This window comes from Alligator sinensis, unplaced genomic scaffold, assembly GCF_000455745.1.
Source record: "Alligator sinensis unplaced genomic scaffold, ASM45574v1 scaffold189_1, whole genome shotgun sequence".
Classification (NCBI taxonomy): Eukaryota; Metazoa; Chordata; order Crocodylia; family Alligatoridae; genus Alligator; species Alligator sinensis.
In genome coordinates, this window is record NW_005843009.1 from 15,310 (window position 1) to 34,734 (window position 19,425).

Genomic DNA, 19,425 nt, shown 5'->3' on the forward strand with positions numbered 1-19,425 from the left:
CCTTATTTTCGATATAGTTTGCCTTCATCAGGAGACTCAGACAAATGTAAAATATGACATTATTCCTTGGTATCCTGGGAAGATGTTTAGGTAAGATTTGCTTCCATCTCCTTTCCTCAGGAGCCATATGGTGAGGATAATACTGTGCACTTGGCACTTCAGACAAGATTCTAGGCATTTTATTATATTTCCCCTGTTGGGTAGATGGGGAAGCTCCAGCACAGAGATGAATTCCCTTGTTCTTTGGATAAGTTATAGCCTGAGATTTAGGAGACCTTGGTTCAACTTTCTGCCTCACTAGCTCAGTTTGAACCTGGACAAGTCCCTCTAACTAAGTAATGTAGGTTTCCAAGTCACTTATTCAGGCTGATCTGATTACTAAACTATTGCAGAAACTCCACTGAAGTTGTAAAAAGTAATGCAGAATCCTTCAGCTTCAGCTGCTACAAAATTCATTAGGCATCTATGTTTTGGACTGCAAAGGTATCTAGGTGTCTAAATTTTAGGCTTCTGTACATACATAGAAGCATCCCACTCTGAACATCGAGGTGCCTAGCTCCTGCCTAAGCTCCACTGTGAATCTAGATCAGAGGCAGAGCAATAGCTAAACTGTGTCTGAGTCCCTGGAGAACCCAGATCAGTAGATGTGCCCAGGGCACATTTAACTCATTTACACCATTGAGTTCAGTACAAGATGCAGCAGCCACAGTCACTTTCACATTAACGTGGGAGAAGGAGATGGTGCTCACATTTTACTTAATAGCCTTCTGGTTAGAGAAATCATCTAGGGTTGAACAGGTCTTTTTCCTCCTGTATTTTCTCCTGTATTAGAGTTTGACACCATAATTTTATAACTTATCCTTTGAATACTAGTTGTTATTTCTCAGTGCTAATTCCCTGAAAGACTGCATCCATCACTTGAGATTTTTCTGTTATTTTCCCTTTCAGTATGTATTTCACTTCCTTGATTGCTTTCCAGTGATATTTCTTACATTTAAAACTAAGCTGCCATTACATTAGCTCAGGACTGGTTTTCTTATGGGTCTCCATTTTTTTTTATTCTCCTTAAATGATATCCAGTCTGTCTTCTTTCCCCCCCTCTCCCCAGCTCTGTGGTTTGTGTTCTGTATACCATATTTACTCAAAAAGAAGATGAGTTTAGTGCCTTGTCTTAAAATTGCATAAAAGGAAACCACATAAAATACTATCTTTAAACTGCTGCTAAAACAGCATGTGCTCAGTAATGTAAAATGACTGATGTTGTTTTAATGCAGCCAACATTGAACAGGACTATAAAACACATGGCCTATATTGGACAACAGTGCTGGTGGGAGCCTTTTTTTACAAATTTTATTAAAAATACACTTATCCTACACTTACAAAGCTACACATATTGAGTGTTCTTGTTTTACCAAAACTTCATATCACAGAAACAAATACATATAAAAAACATACAACTACATATATTAAACCCTTAAACAACAGACATCAACTTCCCACAAAAAATAAACCCTTACAGAAATCTTTTTCTTCATATAGAATCCCACGAAAAACTTACCTTGCTAACTACCTGAAACTCTCTACCCCTCCCATCAGTCTTTTTTGTTGATTTAGTGAAACAAGTGTGTCCAGTCTTTTCTCCTCCACTTCTCTGCCTCTTCCTCTCCAATCTTGTCCTTGTCCCAGTTGATGTAGTATTTCAGTTCATGGAGCCCAAGCTTCAGGCACTCTCTTTCAGTGAAAGCTAACCCCTTACACACCCAGAATTACTTTCTATAAACTAGTTTTAACATATGCTAATAAAGTCTGTAACATTTCCTCCAGTCCCTTTGGTATGAGTCCATATAGCATCATCTCCAGCATTTAACAACAGGTTTATTTTGGTGACACACAGGAAGTGGCAGGCTGCTTTCCACACCCCCATTGCATGCGTAGACTCCCAAAACACTTTCCACTGTTTCTTCTTCCCCACACCTCTCCTTTGGGCACCTAGATGAGCTCATCAAGCCCCATCTGTGTTGCACGTCTCTCAATGGCAAGATATTATTTGCAATCATCCATGCTAGGTCAGCATGGTCCCCTTTTAATTGTTTACCTGCCAACAATCTCCACACCTTCTTCACTTGTTCTTCTGCGAAGTTTTCCACAACCGCCATCCTGTCTGCCTTACCACTTTCATCAATTTCTTATGATCCTTCAGGACCTCCATCCTTACCTTCCCTGTTTTATACCTTTGCATGAATCCTTCCATCCTGATGTAATAAATCGGTGGTTGCCGTGCCCATGGACTCTTCAAAGAGGTCTGATATATTCCCCATGTTCTCAAAATTGCAGCTGCGTGAAATCAGGTGATATGCACTGCTTTCCCCTCTTCTTCCATTACTGCCTTGCGTATTGCGCTTACATATTTTGCATAGACAAACATTCCCAAATCCAGCAGCCCCCAAACCCTCATCTCTCTTGCTTTGTATAGTTCAGCTTTAGGCAACCTTTCTTTTTTGGCATTCTAGAAGAACACACATATTTCCCTATGTATTTTTGCTGTCTGCTGCCATGTTGGTGGGATTACAATTCTTGTGTATAGAATGATCGGCAGTAGCACAGCCTTAACCACCGCTACTATTCTGGCAAAGGACGATGTCCTTTCAGACCATAATCAAAGTATTTGCTGTATCCTTGCCATCACCTTTTCCCATGCTGTATTACCTTTCCCTTCTGCTTTCATTGGGATCCCTAGCACTCTGATTTCCCTCTCTCTCATTTGAAGGCCAAATTTCTTCAGGTCCCTCCAGTTCCCCACTCCCATTATGGTACTTTTCAACCTATTTAGTTTAGCCCTTGTTGCTTCGCCATACTGATGTATGCTTTAGCATGCTTTTTATCAAAAGTTTATCTCTAATTATTCCTTTTTTTATCATCCATGTATAGGATGCATTTTACCTCCCCCCCCCTCCAGGTATGTGTTCTCTGCTTATGACCTTGTCCTTTCTTGTTCTTTGTGCTAACAGTTCCATGCCACACAAATAGTAGTGGCTACAGGGGCACCCTTGTGTCACCCCTGTATGGATTTTAGAAGCCCCGCTTAGGTGCCCATTAATTTGGACTTGACTCTCCACTTTTCTATACAATAACCTATCCAACATATACATTTCACTGGGAACCCCACTTTTCCTAGCACTTCAAATATGTAATCATGATCTACTGTCGTATGCTTCTTCTAAATTACGGTTGGCTATAACTGTTTGTTTTCCTCTCGTGTGGGGGACAGTGCATGTCTGATCACTTTGGATATCCTTCTACCTGTTACTGTTCATACTTGGTCTTCATGTATTATCTTCTTGAGGTTTTTCCTCATCCTCAAAGCCAACGTCTTGGCCATTAACTTATAGTCCATATTAAGGAGTGTAATTGATCTCTAGTTTTTCAGGAGTTCCTTCTCCCCTTTCTTGAAGAGTAAAGACACAATACTTCTTGTAAAATCTTTCTCTGCCTCTCCTGTTCCCGCCGTTTCCTCAAAAATCTCCACTGTATCCCTCCCTATCCATGCCCAAAACTTCTCGTGAAATTCCATAGGCAGCCTGTCTGCTTCTGGTGATTTCCCTCTTTTTAAACTCCTCCACTTCCTTTATCGTTTCTTCCATCTTCTTTGTTTCCTTCTCCCCTGCTTTCTCTTCAGTCTCTTCCAGCAAATCCTTCATCTTCTTTCAGTCTGTCTCCTATAGCTCTTCGTAAAATCTTGTTGCCTCTATTACCTCCCCATTTTTCCACCTAGGTACTACTGCTTTTCTGTAGTGCTTTTAATTCTCCTTTTGCCATCTTGGCTCTAGCCGAAAAGTCTCGGGACCATTTTTTGTTTTCTCCCACCCAGGGTGCTTTTGCTAAAAACATCTCTCTTGTCTTTTTTTTAAACCACCTTTCTAACTCTTGCTTTGTTTTTTTGTAGCTGTTCTTATACCTGTCTTCATTCTACGGTTTCCTTTACTAGCTCCTGCATCTTCCTTTGCAGTTCTCTTAGCTCTTTCATTCTTTTCCCCATGCATCCTCGGCCTTCCTTCCTGACGAATTCTCCCATCCTCTTCATCATCATCTACCATTCTCTAGTACTCCTAAAATATTTTTCCAGTTTTTGCCACCCCTCACAGTCTTGTCTATGCTTGATATATCTCTTCATCTTGTAACAGCCGCACATTTAACTTCTGTGGTCCTTTCCCTCTCATGGGGCTCTTACCAAAACTCATTTCTGCCTTCAGCATCAAGTGATCACTAAAAATCACATGTATGGTTTCTTTTTTCCTTATCCCTATATCTTTTGATACAGACACAAAGTCAGTTCTTGATTGTTTCCTTCCACTGGGGTCAGTTCTAGTGAATTCTTTTTCCTCTGCCCACACATTCCTTTGTGACTCTTCTTTTATTATATTTGTTAACTGTCTGGGTGAGTTGTCTAAAGCAGTTTCCTCCTTCCCCTGTTCTGTCACCCATTTTGATTATACAGTTGAAATCTCCTGCTATATGTGTAATCTCCCTCCAACCACATAAACTGCTAGCTTTCCAAGTAGTGCATTCCTTCCCTCCCTCTCTGGTGGTGTGTGTGTGTTGAAAATGTCTAATTCTGTTCCCCTGGCTGATAATATCATTTGTTGCAGTCTGCCACTGATGACTTCTACCTGCTTTGCTCTCAGCTCTGGGCTCTTGAATAGTATTGCTATCCCTGCTGCTTTGTTCTCATTTGTTGCTGACCACCAAGATGGTCCCCATCTCCACCTTTTCTTAAAGTGTTTATAATCCTTCTCCTCTGGTATACTAGGTTCTTGTAAGCAGATTGTCTACCCTTACTTGATTCAACACTGGTTCAACCTGTTCCCATCATTTCCTTGTTAAGATAACTCCTGCCATTAAGTGAAACTATTGTCAATGCCATTTATGCTTGTTTTAAAATGAGTGTGTCTGTCTTGTTAAGGCTTATCTGTGCTACTGCTTGGGGTGGTTGACTTCCCCCACTCTCTCACTTGCATTCCTGTAGGCTTTGCAAGCTTACAGATTGCTTTTGCATTTAGGAAGGCTTGCATATTCCTGCCTCTTCACTGCTTCCTGCCTTATGGTCTCTACTCTGGGCTGGAGCCTAGAGGTGTTAGTGGCAAGAATCTGCTTTCTGGCTCTTTCTCTGACTTTCTTCCTTTTTTACCAGGTTTCTTCTTCCTGGCTTTCAGCCCCTACTTTTTCTTTCTTTTTCCAGCCTGTCTGGTTCTTTTGCTTGCTCCATCTCCATTCCTGTTGTCTGTAGGGTGTCTTCTTTCTTCCCTACCCCTACCTCCATGTCTGAGCTGTTTGTGGTTCCCATTTTCCTTTCCATTCCATTTCCCGTGTCCTCCTGCACTGCCTTAGTCACAGAAATTTCAGTTTCCTCCTGTTTCACCCTCCCTTACAAACAGTGCATTTTAGGGACTCCTGACACTCTGCTGCTCTATGACCCATCCCTTCACATCTGTAGTGTACCGTGAATGGACAGTGTGCACACAGGTGCGCCACCTTTCTGCCTTTGCTGCACCATTTTGGGTGCCTGCGGTATACTATAAAACCCAGTGTGCCCTGATTTGAATCACTGATGGGAGGTATGCAGCACCCTACCCGGGCTCCACTTGACTGCTTGTAACACTACTCATGCCCTCCAAGACCCTGTCCAGATACCATACTTGTCTCTTACTTTCTCTATCAACATTACCCCTTGGATGTACTTTTCCAACCATCTCTTTCTGTTTTCTGCCTCAAGTAAATCCTTCTCTTGACTTTTCTCCTGTTATGAACTTTATCCTTCTTAATTTCTCCCTCCCACATTTCTCTGCATATTTCTTCCAAAAGTTCTCATTCCCTTCTCTATCCCAGTAAATCCATTACCAAGTCCTTTGGTTTGAGAAAGTAATCAGGCTGATGAGGTTCTCCACCCGCACCTCCAAAAATATCAAACAGTACCTCCTCCAGGAAATCATATCTAGTTGCCTTTATCTGCAGCCTCTGCTCCTCTCTAGCTTCTTGCAGTACCTCTTCCATGTTTTCCTGCCATGCCACTGCCAGCGGGCTGGCCTGCCATTGTGCTCCCACTGCCCTCTGCTTCTCACCTGACATACCTGTCTCCTGTTTTCCTCTGCCCCATCTTCCTTCTGGTGTCATCACTCGTTGTTGCTGTCCACTCTTCTTCTGTCTCCAGATCTTCATTTCTGCTCTTCAGTTCTTGCTCTTTAATTCTTTTTCCACCTCATGCTAGCTCTGCCATTGTTTTGAGCTTCGGGTTTTCCTCCTTACACTCTGACACTACAAAGACAAGTCAGTGCAGCCCATCTGAATTAAAATATGTATGGAAGTGTTCAGTCCCCCTTAGCACCTAATCTTTTAAAAGTCATGGTGAGTGACCATATTGCATACATTTCAACTTCCTCTTCATCCCTTCAGCTAAGCTGCACCTTTTTCTCCATTTTTAATGATTTCTGTTTCTTCACCAGCCTTGAATGCCCAGCAACATCACCAAATGGCCCCAAACAGTTTATCCCAAATCCCTATGTTGACCTCTGTCTCAGCCTGTTGCATATAATTAGTGTGGCCCCGCTCTCCATGAGGTGAAGCCAGACCAGGTTGCCCTCTGGTTCATATGCATATACATTCTTGGAGGATCCCAGGACTTATGACAAGAACACATGGTTCCAGTCATGAATGGGGGCTTGTTAGAGGTATCTGGAGTACACACATATTGGGCAATGCTGAGTTGTGGGGTTACCATGGCTTAAAAAACTGTTGACTGTGCTGGGACCTAGATCAATGACCTATATAGTAAAACATGAGCCTTTGGGCTTTGGACTAATATCCTGTGCGGCTTTTTGGTTAAGATGAAGGGAGACAGGGTGCATCTGAACCTCAAGGTTTCCAGGCCTGGAGTTTTTTCACATTGGATGTCTGCCTGGATTTGGGGAGTATCTGAAGCTCCAGACGAGTGGGTCTGGGAGGGAGGATACTTGCCCAGTGGTAGAGCCACACAGACTTTACAATGGAGTTCTGCTTAGTCAAATTTTGGAATTTGACTACTGGGATTTGCTCAGTTGAAATTGAAACTGATTTGGCCTTGAAAAAGATAAAATTAAAAAAAATAGTTTGTGCTATTTGTAAGTAGGTGCCAAAGCACTAGTTAAAAAGTGTTTTTGGAGTATCTGTGTTAAAACTTGCAGCAGATTCAGAAGATGTAAAATGCATTAATTCTGGGTGAACTAAATCTATGGGAACTATGTGCAAATTACTACAACTGTGTTTATTTCAAGGTTAGGTTTTTATAATTTGTCCCTCACTTACATGTGCTCAGAGAGAGCAGGGTCTGACAGTAAGGGGAAGGGGAAGGGGCTGCAGGGGTAAGAAGCTGGGGGGCAAAGGGGCTGCCTGACCCTTCCCCAGATTTATTTTTCCTGCTGTAGCAGTGGGAGAGGGACAAATTCAAGACAAACTTCCAATAATTAGATTCTATACCTGAAAAATTGTATCAAACTTATACATTTTCCATATATAGAATCTAATTATGGGGGTGTTGTCTTATAATCAGGGTCATCTTATATTCAAGTAAATACGGTATGGTGTGGTCCTTTCTATTTCTATTTTGGCTTTGGAACATCAGGTTTCAGAGCATAAACTCCAGGCCCATCACATGTTCATTACAAGTGCTATCACCACTTTGTAAAACAATTGTCCTTATTAATTGCTTGATAAAAACTTCTCGTCTGAGTGCTGCTGTTTCATTTCTAAACTTTTTCCTATTCCTTCTCTGTTACTGCCAGAGGGACATAAAGTCTCTGACTCTGTCCATACCGTCCTGAGCATGGTTAATGAAGAACAAAAGGATCTTTAAATGACATGAAGGATGAAAGATCATGGTTCTCCATGATTATATACAGTACATGATCTTTCACAAAGTGGGTGCACGTCTTTTCGAGGCTCTAGCTTAATCTGTATCTTTTAAGTAATCCAAAATCTGGCATTCCCAAATCTATTAATCCCATGACCCATATGTAGAAAATTGAAATGTAATGTTACAACTGCATATATAGTTCTGCCTTTTTAATAGGGCTACCTTGGACTTCACCAGTGGCACCTCAACTAATCATTGACATAGTAAATCAAATGTTGCAGTATCAAAAAGCAAAGCCAGATATGTTAGTCTGGACCTTGCATCCCTCTCTTCAGCTCCTGTATCACCCAGCAATGACAATTATGTTGGAATGAGTTTAGCTGCAAATCTGTGTACAGTGTTCTTGGCAATGAATATTTCATACCCACCTTCTCATTTAGTTTGAACATTTCTGTCAAAATATCTTTCACTCCAGGGAGCGACTCCAAAGGATGGACCAAGTGCAGGGTGTACAATAATAACAGCCTTACTGTCACTGGCCATGAATCGTCCAGTGAGGCAAAATGTGGCCATGACTGGAGAGGTGTCATTAACTGGAAAAATTCTTCCTGTTGGTGGAATCAAGGAGAAAACTATAGCGGTAAGTGCTGTTTCTGGTTGTAATTGTCTGCAAGTCTGTGCACTCTGCCAATACGTTAGCAAGGGCAAAGGTAAGGGCCCTAGAAGTTATTGTAATAATAACTCTATAGTGCTTGGCAAATCTTTAGCTGGTATGTTGTAGGGCATTGGAGCAGGTTGCAGTATGCTACAGTCTGCTGTGTCAAAGGGTACTGAGAGATTCAACACTGTGACTATGGAGATATTTTCTGTGTCGCTGACCATAAAAAGTTTACCTCAATAAATACCAAGGGCTTTCCCTGTATTTTGCCATGAAATGAAGCCTAATTTTAAGGTATATTGGGCAGCATGCTGTTGGAATTTGGCAGTTATTAGACACAGACATTAAGGTCAGAAGGACCCTTGGATTATCCAATCGGATCTCCTTTATAGATTTCTAGAGTTGGAAGGAACCTGGTAGATCATCAGGTCTGACCCCCTGCTCCAGGCAGGAAAGAGCTGTGGAGTTAAGTAACCCCAGCCAGATGCCTGTCTAATCTCCTCTTGAACGCCTCCAAGGTAAGGGAAAGCACCACCTCCCTTGGAAGCCCATTCCATATTTTGGCAACCCTCACCATAAAGAATTTCTTCCTGATGTCCAATCTTAAATCTGTTCTCCTTCAGTCTGTGGTCATTATTTCTGGTAACCCTGAGGGGCGCCCTGGTAAACAAAGTGTTCCCTATTCCCTGCTGCCCCTCCTTGGTGTGGTTGTAGGCAGCCACAAGATCACCTCTCAGCCACCCTCCTTGGTGAGTTTGTAGGCAGCCACAAGATCACCTCTCAGCCTTCTCTTGTGGAGGCTGAAGAGATTCAGGTCCCTCAGTCTGTCTTCATAGGGTCTTACCTGCAGGCCCTCAACCATACGAGTAGCCCTCCTCTGAACCCTCTCAAGGTTGTCCACATCCCTCTTGAAGTGCAGCACCCAGTACTGGACGCAGTACTCCATCTGCAGCCTCACCAGTACTGCAGAGGGGAATTATCACTTCCCTAGACCTGCTCATGATGCACCTGCTGTTGCAAGAAAGAGTGCGGCTAGCCTTGCTTATTACCTGGTCACACTGGTGACATGTTCATTTTTGCGTCAACCAGGACTCGGAGATCTTTTTCCACCGTTGTGGTACTCAGAATGGTACCCCCCATCCTATAGGTGTGTTGGAGATTCTTTCTCCCCAGGTGCAGCACCTTGCATTTATCCTTGTTAAATTGCATTCTATTCTGTTCTGCCCACTTCCCTAGGCTGTCCAGATCTGTGTGGATTTGCTCCCTGCCCTCCAGTGTGTTTTCTATACTGCATAGTTTAGTGTCATCTGCGAATTTGGACAAGGTGCTTTCAACACCTTCATCCAAATCGCTGATGAAGATATTAAACAATACTGGTCCAAGGACAGAGCCTTGGGGGACACCACTGCCCACATCTCTTCAGAGAGAAACCGAGCTATCCACCACCACTCTCTGGGTGCATCCCATAAGCCAGTTTTTTACCCACCTTACTTTGAAAAAATCCACATCGCAGCTACTCAGTTTGCTCTAGGAATTGGGTGTGACACTGTCAAAGCCTTTTTAAAATCCAGGTAAATAGTATCTACTTCCACTCCTGCGTCTAAGCACTTTGTGACCTGGTCATAAAAAGAGACCCAGTTAGTCAAGGCAGGATCTGCCTACTATAAACCCATGCTGGTTGCCCCTTAACATTGGGTTACCCGCTGGCCCTCTGCAAATGTGATCCCTTATGATTTTTTCTAGGGTCTTGCTGAGAATAGAGGTGAGGCTAACTGGCCTATAATTACCTGGGTCCTCCTTCCTCCCCTTCTTGAAGATAGGGACCACGTTGGCCCTTTTCCAGTCCTCTGGGACCTGTCCTAAGTGCCATGAGTGCTCAGACAGTCATGCCAGTGGTTCTGCTATGTCATCGGCCAATTCCTTTAGTACCCTTGGGGGAAGATCGTCGTATATTGTGTCCTCTTTAAAATTCACAGTTACCTCTGTAATCAGTGAATAAATTGTGTCTAGCTAAAATATCTCTTCCAGAGAACCATGTGAAGATATCAAAAGATGGAAAATCCATTGCTGCTTCACAGTTTTGTTCCACTGGTTAATCGCTATCAATGTTAAAAGCATGTGCCTTATTTCTTTGTTGAATTTAGTTTCAGCTTCCAGAGCCTGTTAGTACCTGGGATTATCTCTGTATGCAGCATTACCTGTGAGAAGTAAAGTGTAAACACACACTTAACATGTCAAGGTGACATGCTTTACCTACACACAATGGGCATCTGAGAGAGGGGGAAGAAATTTGTTTGGAAAGCTGCTGGCAGGGACAAGATGGAGAGAAAGGAAAAACACATGCAGAAGCACCTACCTCATAAGGTGGTTCAGGAGAATTTGAATTCCACTACTCCTGCCCTCCTCCCCCCCACCGCACCTCCTTCTCCCACCCTTCACACAGATCTCCCTCGTTCTGCGCAAGGATTTGGGGAGCAGCTCGCTTCTCCAAGGGAAGTGCAGAGCTCACTTCTCATTAGCAGCCCAACTGAAGGGGTAGGAGAGGAAATAACAGCCTTTGCCAGCAGCTCTCTGGCTCCCCTTGCTGGCAAGTGCTGGCAGAGCAAATTCCCAGGGCAATTTTTTTACCTCTGGATAGCTTGTCCTGTGAATGTGGTAACATCTGCCAGGGGTCCATATCAAATGTTTTGCTTAACTGTTTTGTTCCCTTTGTCTAGGAAATTGTTTTTCAGAGAGAAGTTAGGCCAGACTTTCCTGGTATCTAACTTCATTAGATTCCAATTCATCCCATGTTTCATTTACCTCCATGTCTTTGTTTTCTTTAAAATTTGTTTAAAGTCCTTTGGTCAGTGACCAGTGAGGTCAGATGTGTCATTGCCTGAATTATGTCCCCATTCCTTAAATATAACTACTACACTTGATCTTCTCAATCATGTAGTATTACTCCCTGCTTCAGAAATTAATAATTCTTGTTGTCAAACCTCTGACTTCATGTGCCAGCTATTTCTGAATCTTGAGTTGAAAACTATCCTGTACAACCTGACTTAATTGTATGAAGATGTTTTGGGGTTTCCTTCCAGCTCAGTTGTAGTAATTTTCCCACCTATATCGTTATTCTCATCATCCATCTTGCCTCTGTACCCCATAGTCAACATCATCAGCCTTTTTGAAAACTGAGAGGAAAGTTCCTTGGCCATCTCTACCAACTCTTAGCCTCAGCCTTGCTACACAGCGGTCCCACTTATTTTTTTGTTCTTTCCTGCGAAGCTGAAAAAGCACTGTTACTTGTTTTTACTGCACTTTATAGAGTATAACACTGATTGACTTTTGGTAACTCTCAATTCTATCCCAATAATTCTTCACCTCTGAAAGCCTTTTCTTCAATTAGGTTTCTATTTCTTCTCCTTTTGTAGGTAAGAATTCAAGGACTTAAATCCATACAAGTGCAAGGGACCAGCAGGGGAGATTATGCTTAGGGGCAATCAACATAGGTTCATTAGAGGCAGGTCCTGTCAGACCAACCTGGTGGCCTTCTACAACCAGGTCACAAAAGCCTTGGACGCAGGTGTTGCGGTGGACATAGTCCTTCTGGACTTCAGGAAGACTTTCGACACTGTCTCTTACCCCATTCTCATTAAAAAATTAGGTGACTATGGTGTCAATGCCTACACAGACAGGTGGGTCGCAAATTGGCTGGAGGGCCACAACCAGAGAGTGGTGGCGGATGGGTCATTTTCAACCTGGAGGGACGTGGGCAGTGGGGTTCCCCAGGGTTCGGTCTTCAGGCCCCCACTGTTCAACGTCTTTATCGGTGACTTGGACACAGGGGTGAAAAGCACCTTGTTCAAGTTTGCAGGTGACACTAAGATGTGGGGAGAAGTGAGCATGCTAAAAGAGAGGGACAGGATACAACTAGATCTGGACAGGTTACGGAGGTGGGCAGATGAGAATAGGATGGGTTTCAATACGAACAAGTGCAAGGTGCTGCACCTGGGGAGGAAGAACCAGCAGCATACCTACAGGCTGGGGAACTCCCTTCTTATCAGCACAGAGGCAGAAAAGGATCTTGGTGTCATTATTGATTCCAAGATGAACATGGCCTGCCAGTGTGGGGATGCGGTAAGGAAAGCTAACCACCTTGTCATACATCCATAGATGCATCACGAGTAGGTCCAAGGAGGTGATCCTCCCCCTCTATGTGACACTGGTCAGGCCGCAGTTGGAGTACTGCATCCAGTTCTGGGCGCCGCACTTCAGGAGGGATGTGGACAGCATCGAGAGGGTCCAGAGGAGGGCCACCCACATGATCAGGGGGCAGCAGGGTAGGCCCTACGAGGAGAGGCTAAGGGACCTGAACCTGTTCAGCCTCCACAAAAGGAGGCTGAGAGGGGATCTGGTGGCCACCTATAAATTTGCCAAGGGGGACCAGCAGGCATTGGGAGAGTCCCTGTTCCCCTGCGCACTACCGGGACTAACAAGGAACAACGGCCATAAGTTGACTGAGAGTAGGTTCAGGCTAGACATCAGGAGGCAGTACTTCACAGTCAGGGCAGCTAGGAGCTGGAACCAACTTCCAAGGGAAGTGGTGCTCACCCCTACCCTGGAGGTCTTCAAAAGGAGGCTAGACAACCACCTAGCTGGGGTTGTTTGACCCCAGCATCCTTTCCTGCCCATGGCAGAGGGTCAGACTTGATGATCTGCTTAGGCCCCTTCCGACCATACCAACTATGAAACTATAAGTGTCTGTGGTCCACAGTCCAGTCAATATCACCATTTGCTTCCTTTTGTTTATAAAGTTTGTTCTTTTGAAACACAAAACCTTATTTAGGAATTTACGTTTTAAACTCATGGTCACTTGAATCAAGGTTGTTTTAGATCTGAAGTGATCGTTTTGAAGAAGTCTGTTATCACATAACTGAATGAGTTATTGTTTATTAAAAAGGGGTAACTAAACTGGGCTGCTAATGTCAAGTGCCATCCCACACACTCCTTTCTTTCCCACGCTGCTATTCCTGAACAGGTTAACTCCATTGTGAAGCCTACATCAGATTTTAATTATACCAGTTGTATCATTTTTTCTCCTGCATTTTCATTTTTTCTCTTTGTTATGCAGCCCTTAAAATGAATATAGAGCAATTGAATAGCTTTTCACACTCTTTGTCATCACTCTTCACCTTGTTCCTGACATACTGAATTTGTTCCAACTTCATATTTGACACATCTTTTATCGCTGCTTATCATTCTCCTCACTGTGTCACCAGAGGAGATTAGCTCCCCTAGCTGTGAGAAGACAGCCATCCTGTTAGGACAGTCTCCTTTTCCACTGTGACCCAGTGCTCAGCAAAACCAGATCTTTAACTTCACATCAGTCACACAACCTGTCAGTGGTTCACTTGCAATATTTTTTGCATCATCTTCCTTATAGACTGAAAGTATCTGGGTAGATTACTAATTTAGTCTTTTTCCCACTCTTCCAACATCTTTGAACTCTTTTATAATCTCTAGTTTTATATTATGCTATATCATCTGTTCCAGTATGTGTCACTAATTGTTACTTTCTGTTTGAGAGAGTAGTAGTTAAGCCATGTTGGTCTGAAGTCAGGCAAAAGTTAGGATAACATGGCACCTTAAAGACTAATTTGTTCAGAAAGGTGTAAGTTTCATAACATCCAAAGTAGTAGGTTGTTGCCTACAGAAGCTCATGCCTTTCTGAATGAGTTAGTCTCTTAAGGTGCCACCCTATCCCGCTTTCTGCCTTACTTTCTGTAATGCTTTAACCAAGAATTAGTGGCAAGAGTGTCTGAATTGAGTGACATCTAGATGATTGTGTGGGTATTATGGTTTTACAAGGAGATTAGCCAGTTTTTTTCCCTGAAGGCAATATTGATTTCCATTTAGTAGTGGGTTAAAATTGATAGTCTACCTAGCCACTGACAACAGCAGCCTCTTAATGCCATCTGTGCCTCTCACTGTAGCAGGGGTCCTCACACATCCTAACTTTTCTCACTACAAACCAAAATTGTGCCACAGTCAAGAGGACATGCAATTTTTTAGATGAGCATCAAAACGCAAGTGAGAATTTGACTGCTAAACACGCTTTCTACCACAGTCAAGATAACATTTTTTTCCTCCCTAGGCCAAGAGAGCTGGTGTTACCTGCATCATTCTTCCATCAGAGAACAAGAAGGACTACTATGACCTTGCTGACTTCATTACAGAGGGACTAGAAGTTCATTTTGTTGAACACTATAAAGAAATATTTGACATAGTATTTTCAAAACCTGATTCTTCTGGAGGTTGACTAAAATATTTGTATTGAAAATTGGTCTGTTCCTGACTGCTTTACCCCAGTCCAGAAACAAGAGGGAGCATAAATATTGCTGCTGCGCAGCCACTCAAATGGATGACGGGTTAATTTACCACCACCTTGGTTAGAATGAAGTATTTCTCATGTATAAATACAAAGTGAATTATGATTTAAGTAAAATATTTCCACTATGCTTGAGCTTTGAAATGATTCCTTAGGTATTTGCACAGTGCTATTCACCACTAGTGAACCTACTCAGTCCCACCTCAAGTAGTATAATTCCTGTTCCTAGTGGAGAATGCTGTTGTTAGCCTGTTTGTAATGGGGTGTTTAGGTTGAGCTAGCAGGATGTCTTCCATGCTTCAAATGGGTAAAATGTTCTGAAAGTACTGACAGTTTTTTTCTGATTTGCTCAAGAGAACTCTTTCTATATTCTCTATTTACTAATTCTTTATAATATAGCAAGAAAATACACTGGAGTAAAGGTGGAGGTGGGGTTGCTTAGGGCTTGCCAAAAAACTGCTCCCAAAGGGAAGTGTGTCATCATTTAGATCATCTTAATTCATCTAAAGAAGTCACTGTTGTTCCAGAATGTGTCCACTGAGGAAATCAATTGGAAAACACTGCACATTGAAATGAGACCTAAGAGAAAAAGTTGCCATGTAAATGACTGCAAAGGGTTTATGCATATGCTTGCATTTCGCTAGGAAATGTTCATGTTTCTGTTGTCCTAATGAGTTATAGGTGGAGTAAAAGGCATTAATATGGCCCTGCCACTGTACATCACTATACAGTTAAACATGGTTTGAGACTAAGTACAGAGTCTCAGGTAAGACCTATGGCAATCATTCAAACTTGGGCCAGAGTTTGAAAATGTGATTAGGACACACAAAGCAAATATTCTGAAATTGGAAAAGTAGGTATACAAAATGAACTTGACCAAAATGTTGATTGCTAAAAAAATAGATTAGATTTACTGAGGAAGAAGGGATTAATCCTGTTGAAATTTAAGTGAGAAGCAAGCTTTGTTTAGTAATATATTTTATTAGACCAACTACATAGTTGAGAGAAACGTCAGGCAAGTTTTCTGGGAAAGACGCAGATATAGCCTAAGCCAAATACAAGGTTAAAAGTAGAGGTGCACTGATACATCTGTCCCATATCAGTTTGGCACCAATATAAAGAAAACTGACAGTATTGGCAGTTGGGTTTTTTTGGCTGATGTGGCCAATAATGTCACCAATAAATGCCCCTGTGCACGCATGCAGCCAGCCAGGAGCACAGCCCGACAAGTAAGTCTGTTGTGGGGGGAGGGAAGGGGCCTGGTGGGGGCAGATTGAGTCCCCCACAGAGAAGCAGGGAGTGGGGTTGGGACAGGTAAATGCTGCCCAGCCCGGGCAGGACACAGTTTGGAGCTGCGAGTGGCTTGTCCAGGGCTTGGTGGCTCCTGCTGCTGCACGCACTCCAGGAGGGCATTGGGGGTCGGGTGCTCCTGGATCTGCGCGGGTGGCACTGGGCTCTTCCTGGCAGGGGTTGGGCTGGGCTGCGCTTGGGGCAGGCAACAGCGTTGCTGGGAGAGGGGCTACAGTGAATTAGCGCCCTGCGTAGCCCTGCTCCCAGCACCGCTGCCACATAGCAGTACTGAAATAGTGGAGACATTACAGGAATGTTGTTTGAAACAGGAATTTCCCTGTAGAGCTATGTTTTGTAGCACTGTGGGCACATCTATACAAGATGCTGTGGCAGCCCCATAGCATCTGTTGGCAGAAACGGTGATGCCGCAGCTGCAGCGGTGTAGCAACACGCTTCCTCATTATAGTGCGTTGCTATGGCAACGTAGCAGCCAAAAATAACTGCTTGGCTGACAAGGCAAGTACAGGCTTTTACTACGCCATCTTTTAGTGCTTCCGAAAGGAAGTACTAAATGATGGCACAGTAACAAAGGTGCCATACGGCCACATGTAGATGCACTCTGCATGTATCATCAAAGCGTCCCCCAGCATCCCACTTCAAAGATGGCGGGAGGGAGAGTAGGGTTGAGAGTCCCTGAGTGCTGCCTGGGCTTTGGGTGGTGGGAGGAAGGGGTTGTTTCTGTTGCTGTCACAGTGGGGCCATCTCCTGCAAGGGGAAGATCCAGGAGGGGTGCAGTAGCCTGGTCATAACCCCTCTTCCACATTGAAGATCATGTGCCAGCAGTTCCATTTCCTTCTGGCCCCAGATGCTTGGGTCCCCCATGGTGTTGAGGCACAGCTAGAGCCCTGGATTGCAGTGGGACACGTGGGAGACCAAGTGGGGAGCAGGTGAGGAAGGGGGGACCCTTCTACTGTTGCTGTCCCCAGCTGACCTGGAAGCAGGGAAAGCCCCAGGACCACTGCTGCTCTGCTCCAGCCAAGGGCTACAGGGAGCAGCTGTACTCCCTCTACCATGTTTCCTCTGCCAGTTTGGGAGAAGCCTTCCTGCAGCCTCTGGCTGGTGTGGGACATGAGCCTCCTGTTCCTTAGTCAGCTGGGGCAGCAGCAGCAGTGGACTTCCAGGTGCTCTAGCTTCCTGCCTGCTCCCCAGGTGTCTGCTGTGGTCTAGGAGCAAGTATAGGAGCAGGGGATCTGCCCACCTCTGCTGCCACTATCCCTGGCCAACCTGGCACCCCATGCTGCCTCTTATTGAAGCCCCCAGGTGGAGCAAGGTGAGAGCAGCCCTGGGGCTCCCCCACTCTGGGTCACCTAAGGACAGCGGCAGTGGGCGCTCAGAGGCAACCCCTGGTGGAGTGGGTGAGGGGGGGATGGGAGGCAGAGAGGTGACTGCACTGGAGAAGGGGCTACTGACAGTGGGGGGGAAGAGTCTTACCTGCTTTTGTGACTTAAATCCCTAGGAGCAGCTGCCATGGCATAGTCCACCTGCAGGGGTGGGGGAAGGGAGCTGCAACCTCACCTACAGCACCAGTGGCATCTCCTGTACCCCCTTTCTCAAATTCCTAGTCCTGCCTATGCCTGCTGCCACTGTAATGGGCAGTGAGAAGAACCTACTGCTGCCTTGGGGAGCCATGCAGCAGTAAGGGCTCTCTAGGTGTCAGAAAGCCTGCTGCTGCTCTGAACCATGGGGCAGCAGCAGGTTTTCCCAACAATCACTTGACAGCTTGCCTGGTGATCCCCCTTCTCCAGCAGGGGAGAGGACAGGCTGTCAGTAATCAGGTTTCCCGGGACGGGGTGGTGATGGGAAGCATAGGAGAACCCCCTGCCTAGAGAGCATGCTTTTGCAGTGACTTTGGAGCACTTTAGCCAGGAAGCTGTGAATGCGTGTACACTATTTCTAGCACTATGTTCTTTTACCACTACAAATGCACATCCATCCACACCCTCTGTACCCACATCATTTGTGAGAGCTCATTCTGAAGTACAGTGGTTTCACCCACAGTTTCCAGAACTGCATGGTACATTTGATGATGATCACATTGTGTGATGGATGCAATGGGGTCTGATGGTTTTATTGTGGGGCAGGGTCATTGTTGTAGTGGTATAGTTGTAGTGGTGTGCCTTTTATTGGCAGGTTTGCATTTGCAAAATTCCATTTGGTGTGTGTTGATTACCAGGGAGCTTGCTTCTGAAACCGAGTTGAGGGAGGGAGTGGAATATTTCTGTCAAGGTGTGGTCCTCTTAATCTACCATATTTACCTGAATCTAAGGCAGCTCTGAATTTAAAACAACCCTCCAATAATGAGATCTTATATATGGAAAACTATAACAAATTTATAAATTGTCCATGTATAGAATCTCATTATTGGAGGGTCATCTTAAATTCATCCCCCCACCCCTGTGGCAGGGGGACAGGCAGTGATGGATTTAAGTGGCATGACTTCTGCCCCTTGACCCCCCACTGCCTGTCCCCCAGGTGCCTGCCTACCCCTCTGCCACTTGCCCACCATTGCCTGCCTTCCCTGCACCTTCTCCCCTCCCCCAAACCTGCCCCTTGCTGCCTCTGCCCCCTCCTGTCATTCCTTTTCCTCTGGCTCCATTCGAGCTTGGGGCATTAAGCACATGTTGCTCTTGCCCCAGCCACACAGCAGCTGTTGTTCCCTCCGATACAACTGGAGAGAAGGAAAGGAAAGGAAGGAGGGACAAGAATGTGTCTAGGCAGCCATAAGCAGAATCTGTGGGCTGGCGGGTCAGCTCTGACACTTGCTGATCCAGAACCTAGCTCACTTCTTCACTGTGACACTGTGGAGCTGATCCAGTTTCCTTCAGCTCTGCTTAATTTGGTAGAAGGGACATTTGCATTGGGCATGCAGTTAGGTCTTCTGTGGAAGCAGAAAACAGAAAAGAACACAACAGAAGGGAAAGACTTGCATGAAGGAGGCTCTTCACACTCACTATTTTTATTCCCAATAGAATCTTCAACCTGCTCTCCTTTTGTTTAGTCACAACTTTTCCTGTATTCTTAGAAGGCATCAGCGGTCTTTTAGTTGCACTAATTCAGTAGTTCCCTTTTTATATCCTTAATATTAAATAGTTCTTTAAATGTTACAGGAATTTGTGCCCGCTTTCCAGATTTGGCACCTATATGAATACTCTAATTATAGCAGTC

The 19,425-nt window shown here is 44.4% G+C and overlaps 1 protein-coding gene across 1 annotated transcript in view; it reads left to right on the forward strand.

Moving 5' to 3' along the window:
* LONP1 (lon peptidase 1, mitochondrial) overlaps positions 1–15,033 on the forward strand; it is a gene marked incomplete at its 5' end in the record, with an annotated part of 27,765 nt that extends 12,732 nt beyond the window's left edge. The window contains 2 exons of the mRNA XM_006036722.3: positions 8,358–8,522; positions 14,677–15,033. Coding sequence (XP_006036784.1) covers positions 8,358–8,522; positions 14,677–14,841 — 330 coding nt within the window. The remainder of the gene's footprint in view (positions 1–8,357; positions 8,523–14,676) is intronic.
* Between the last annotated feature and the right edge of the window lie 4,392 nt (positions 15,034–19,425).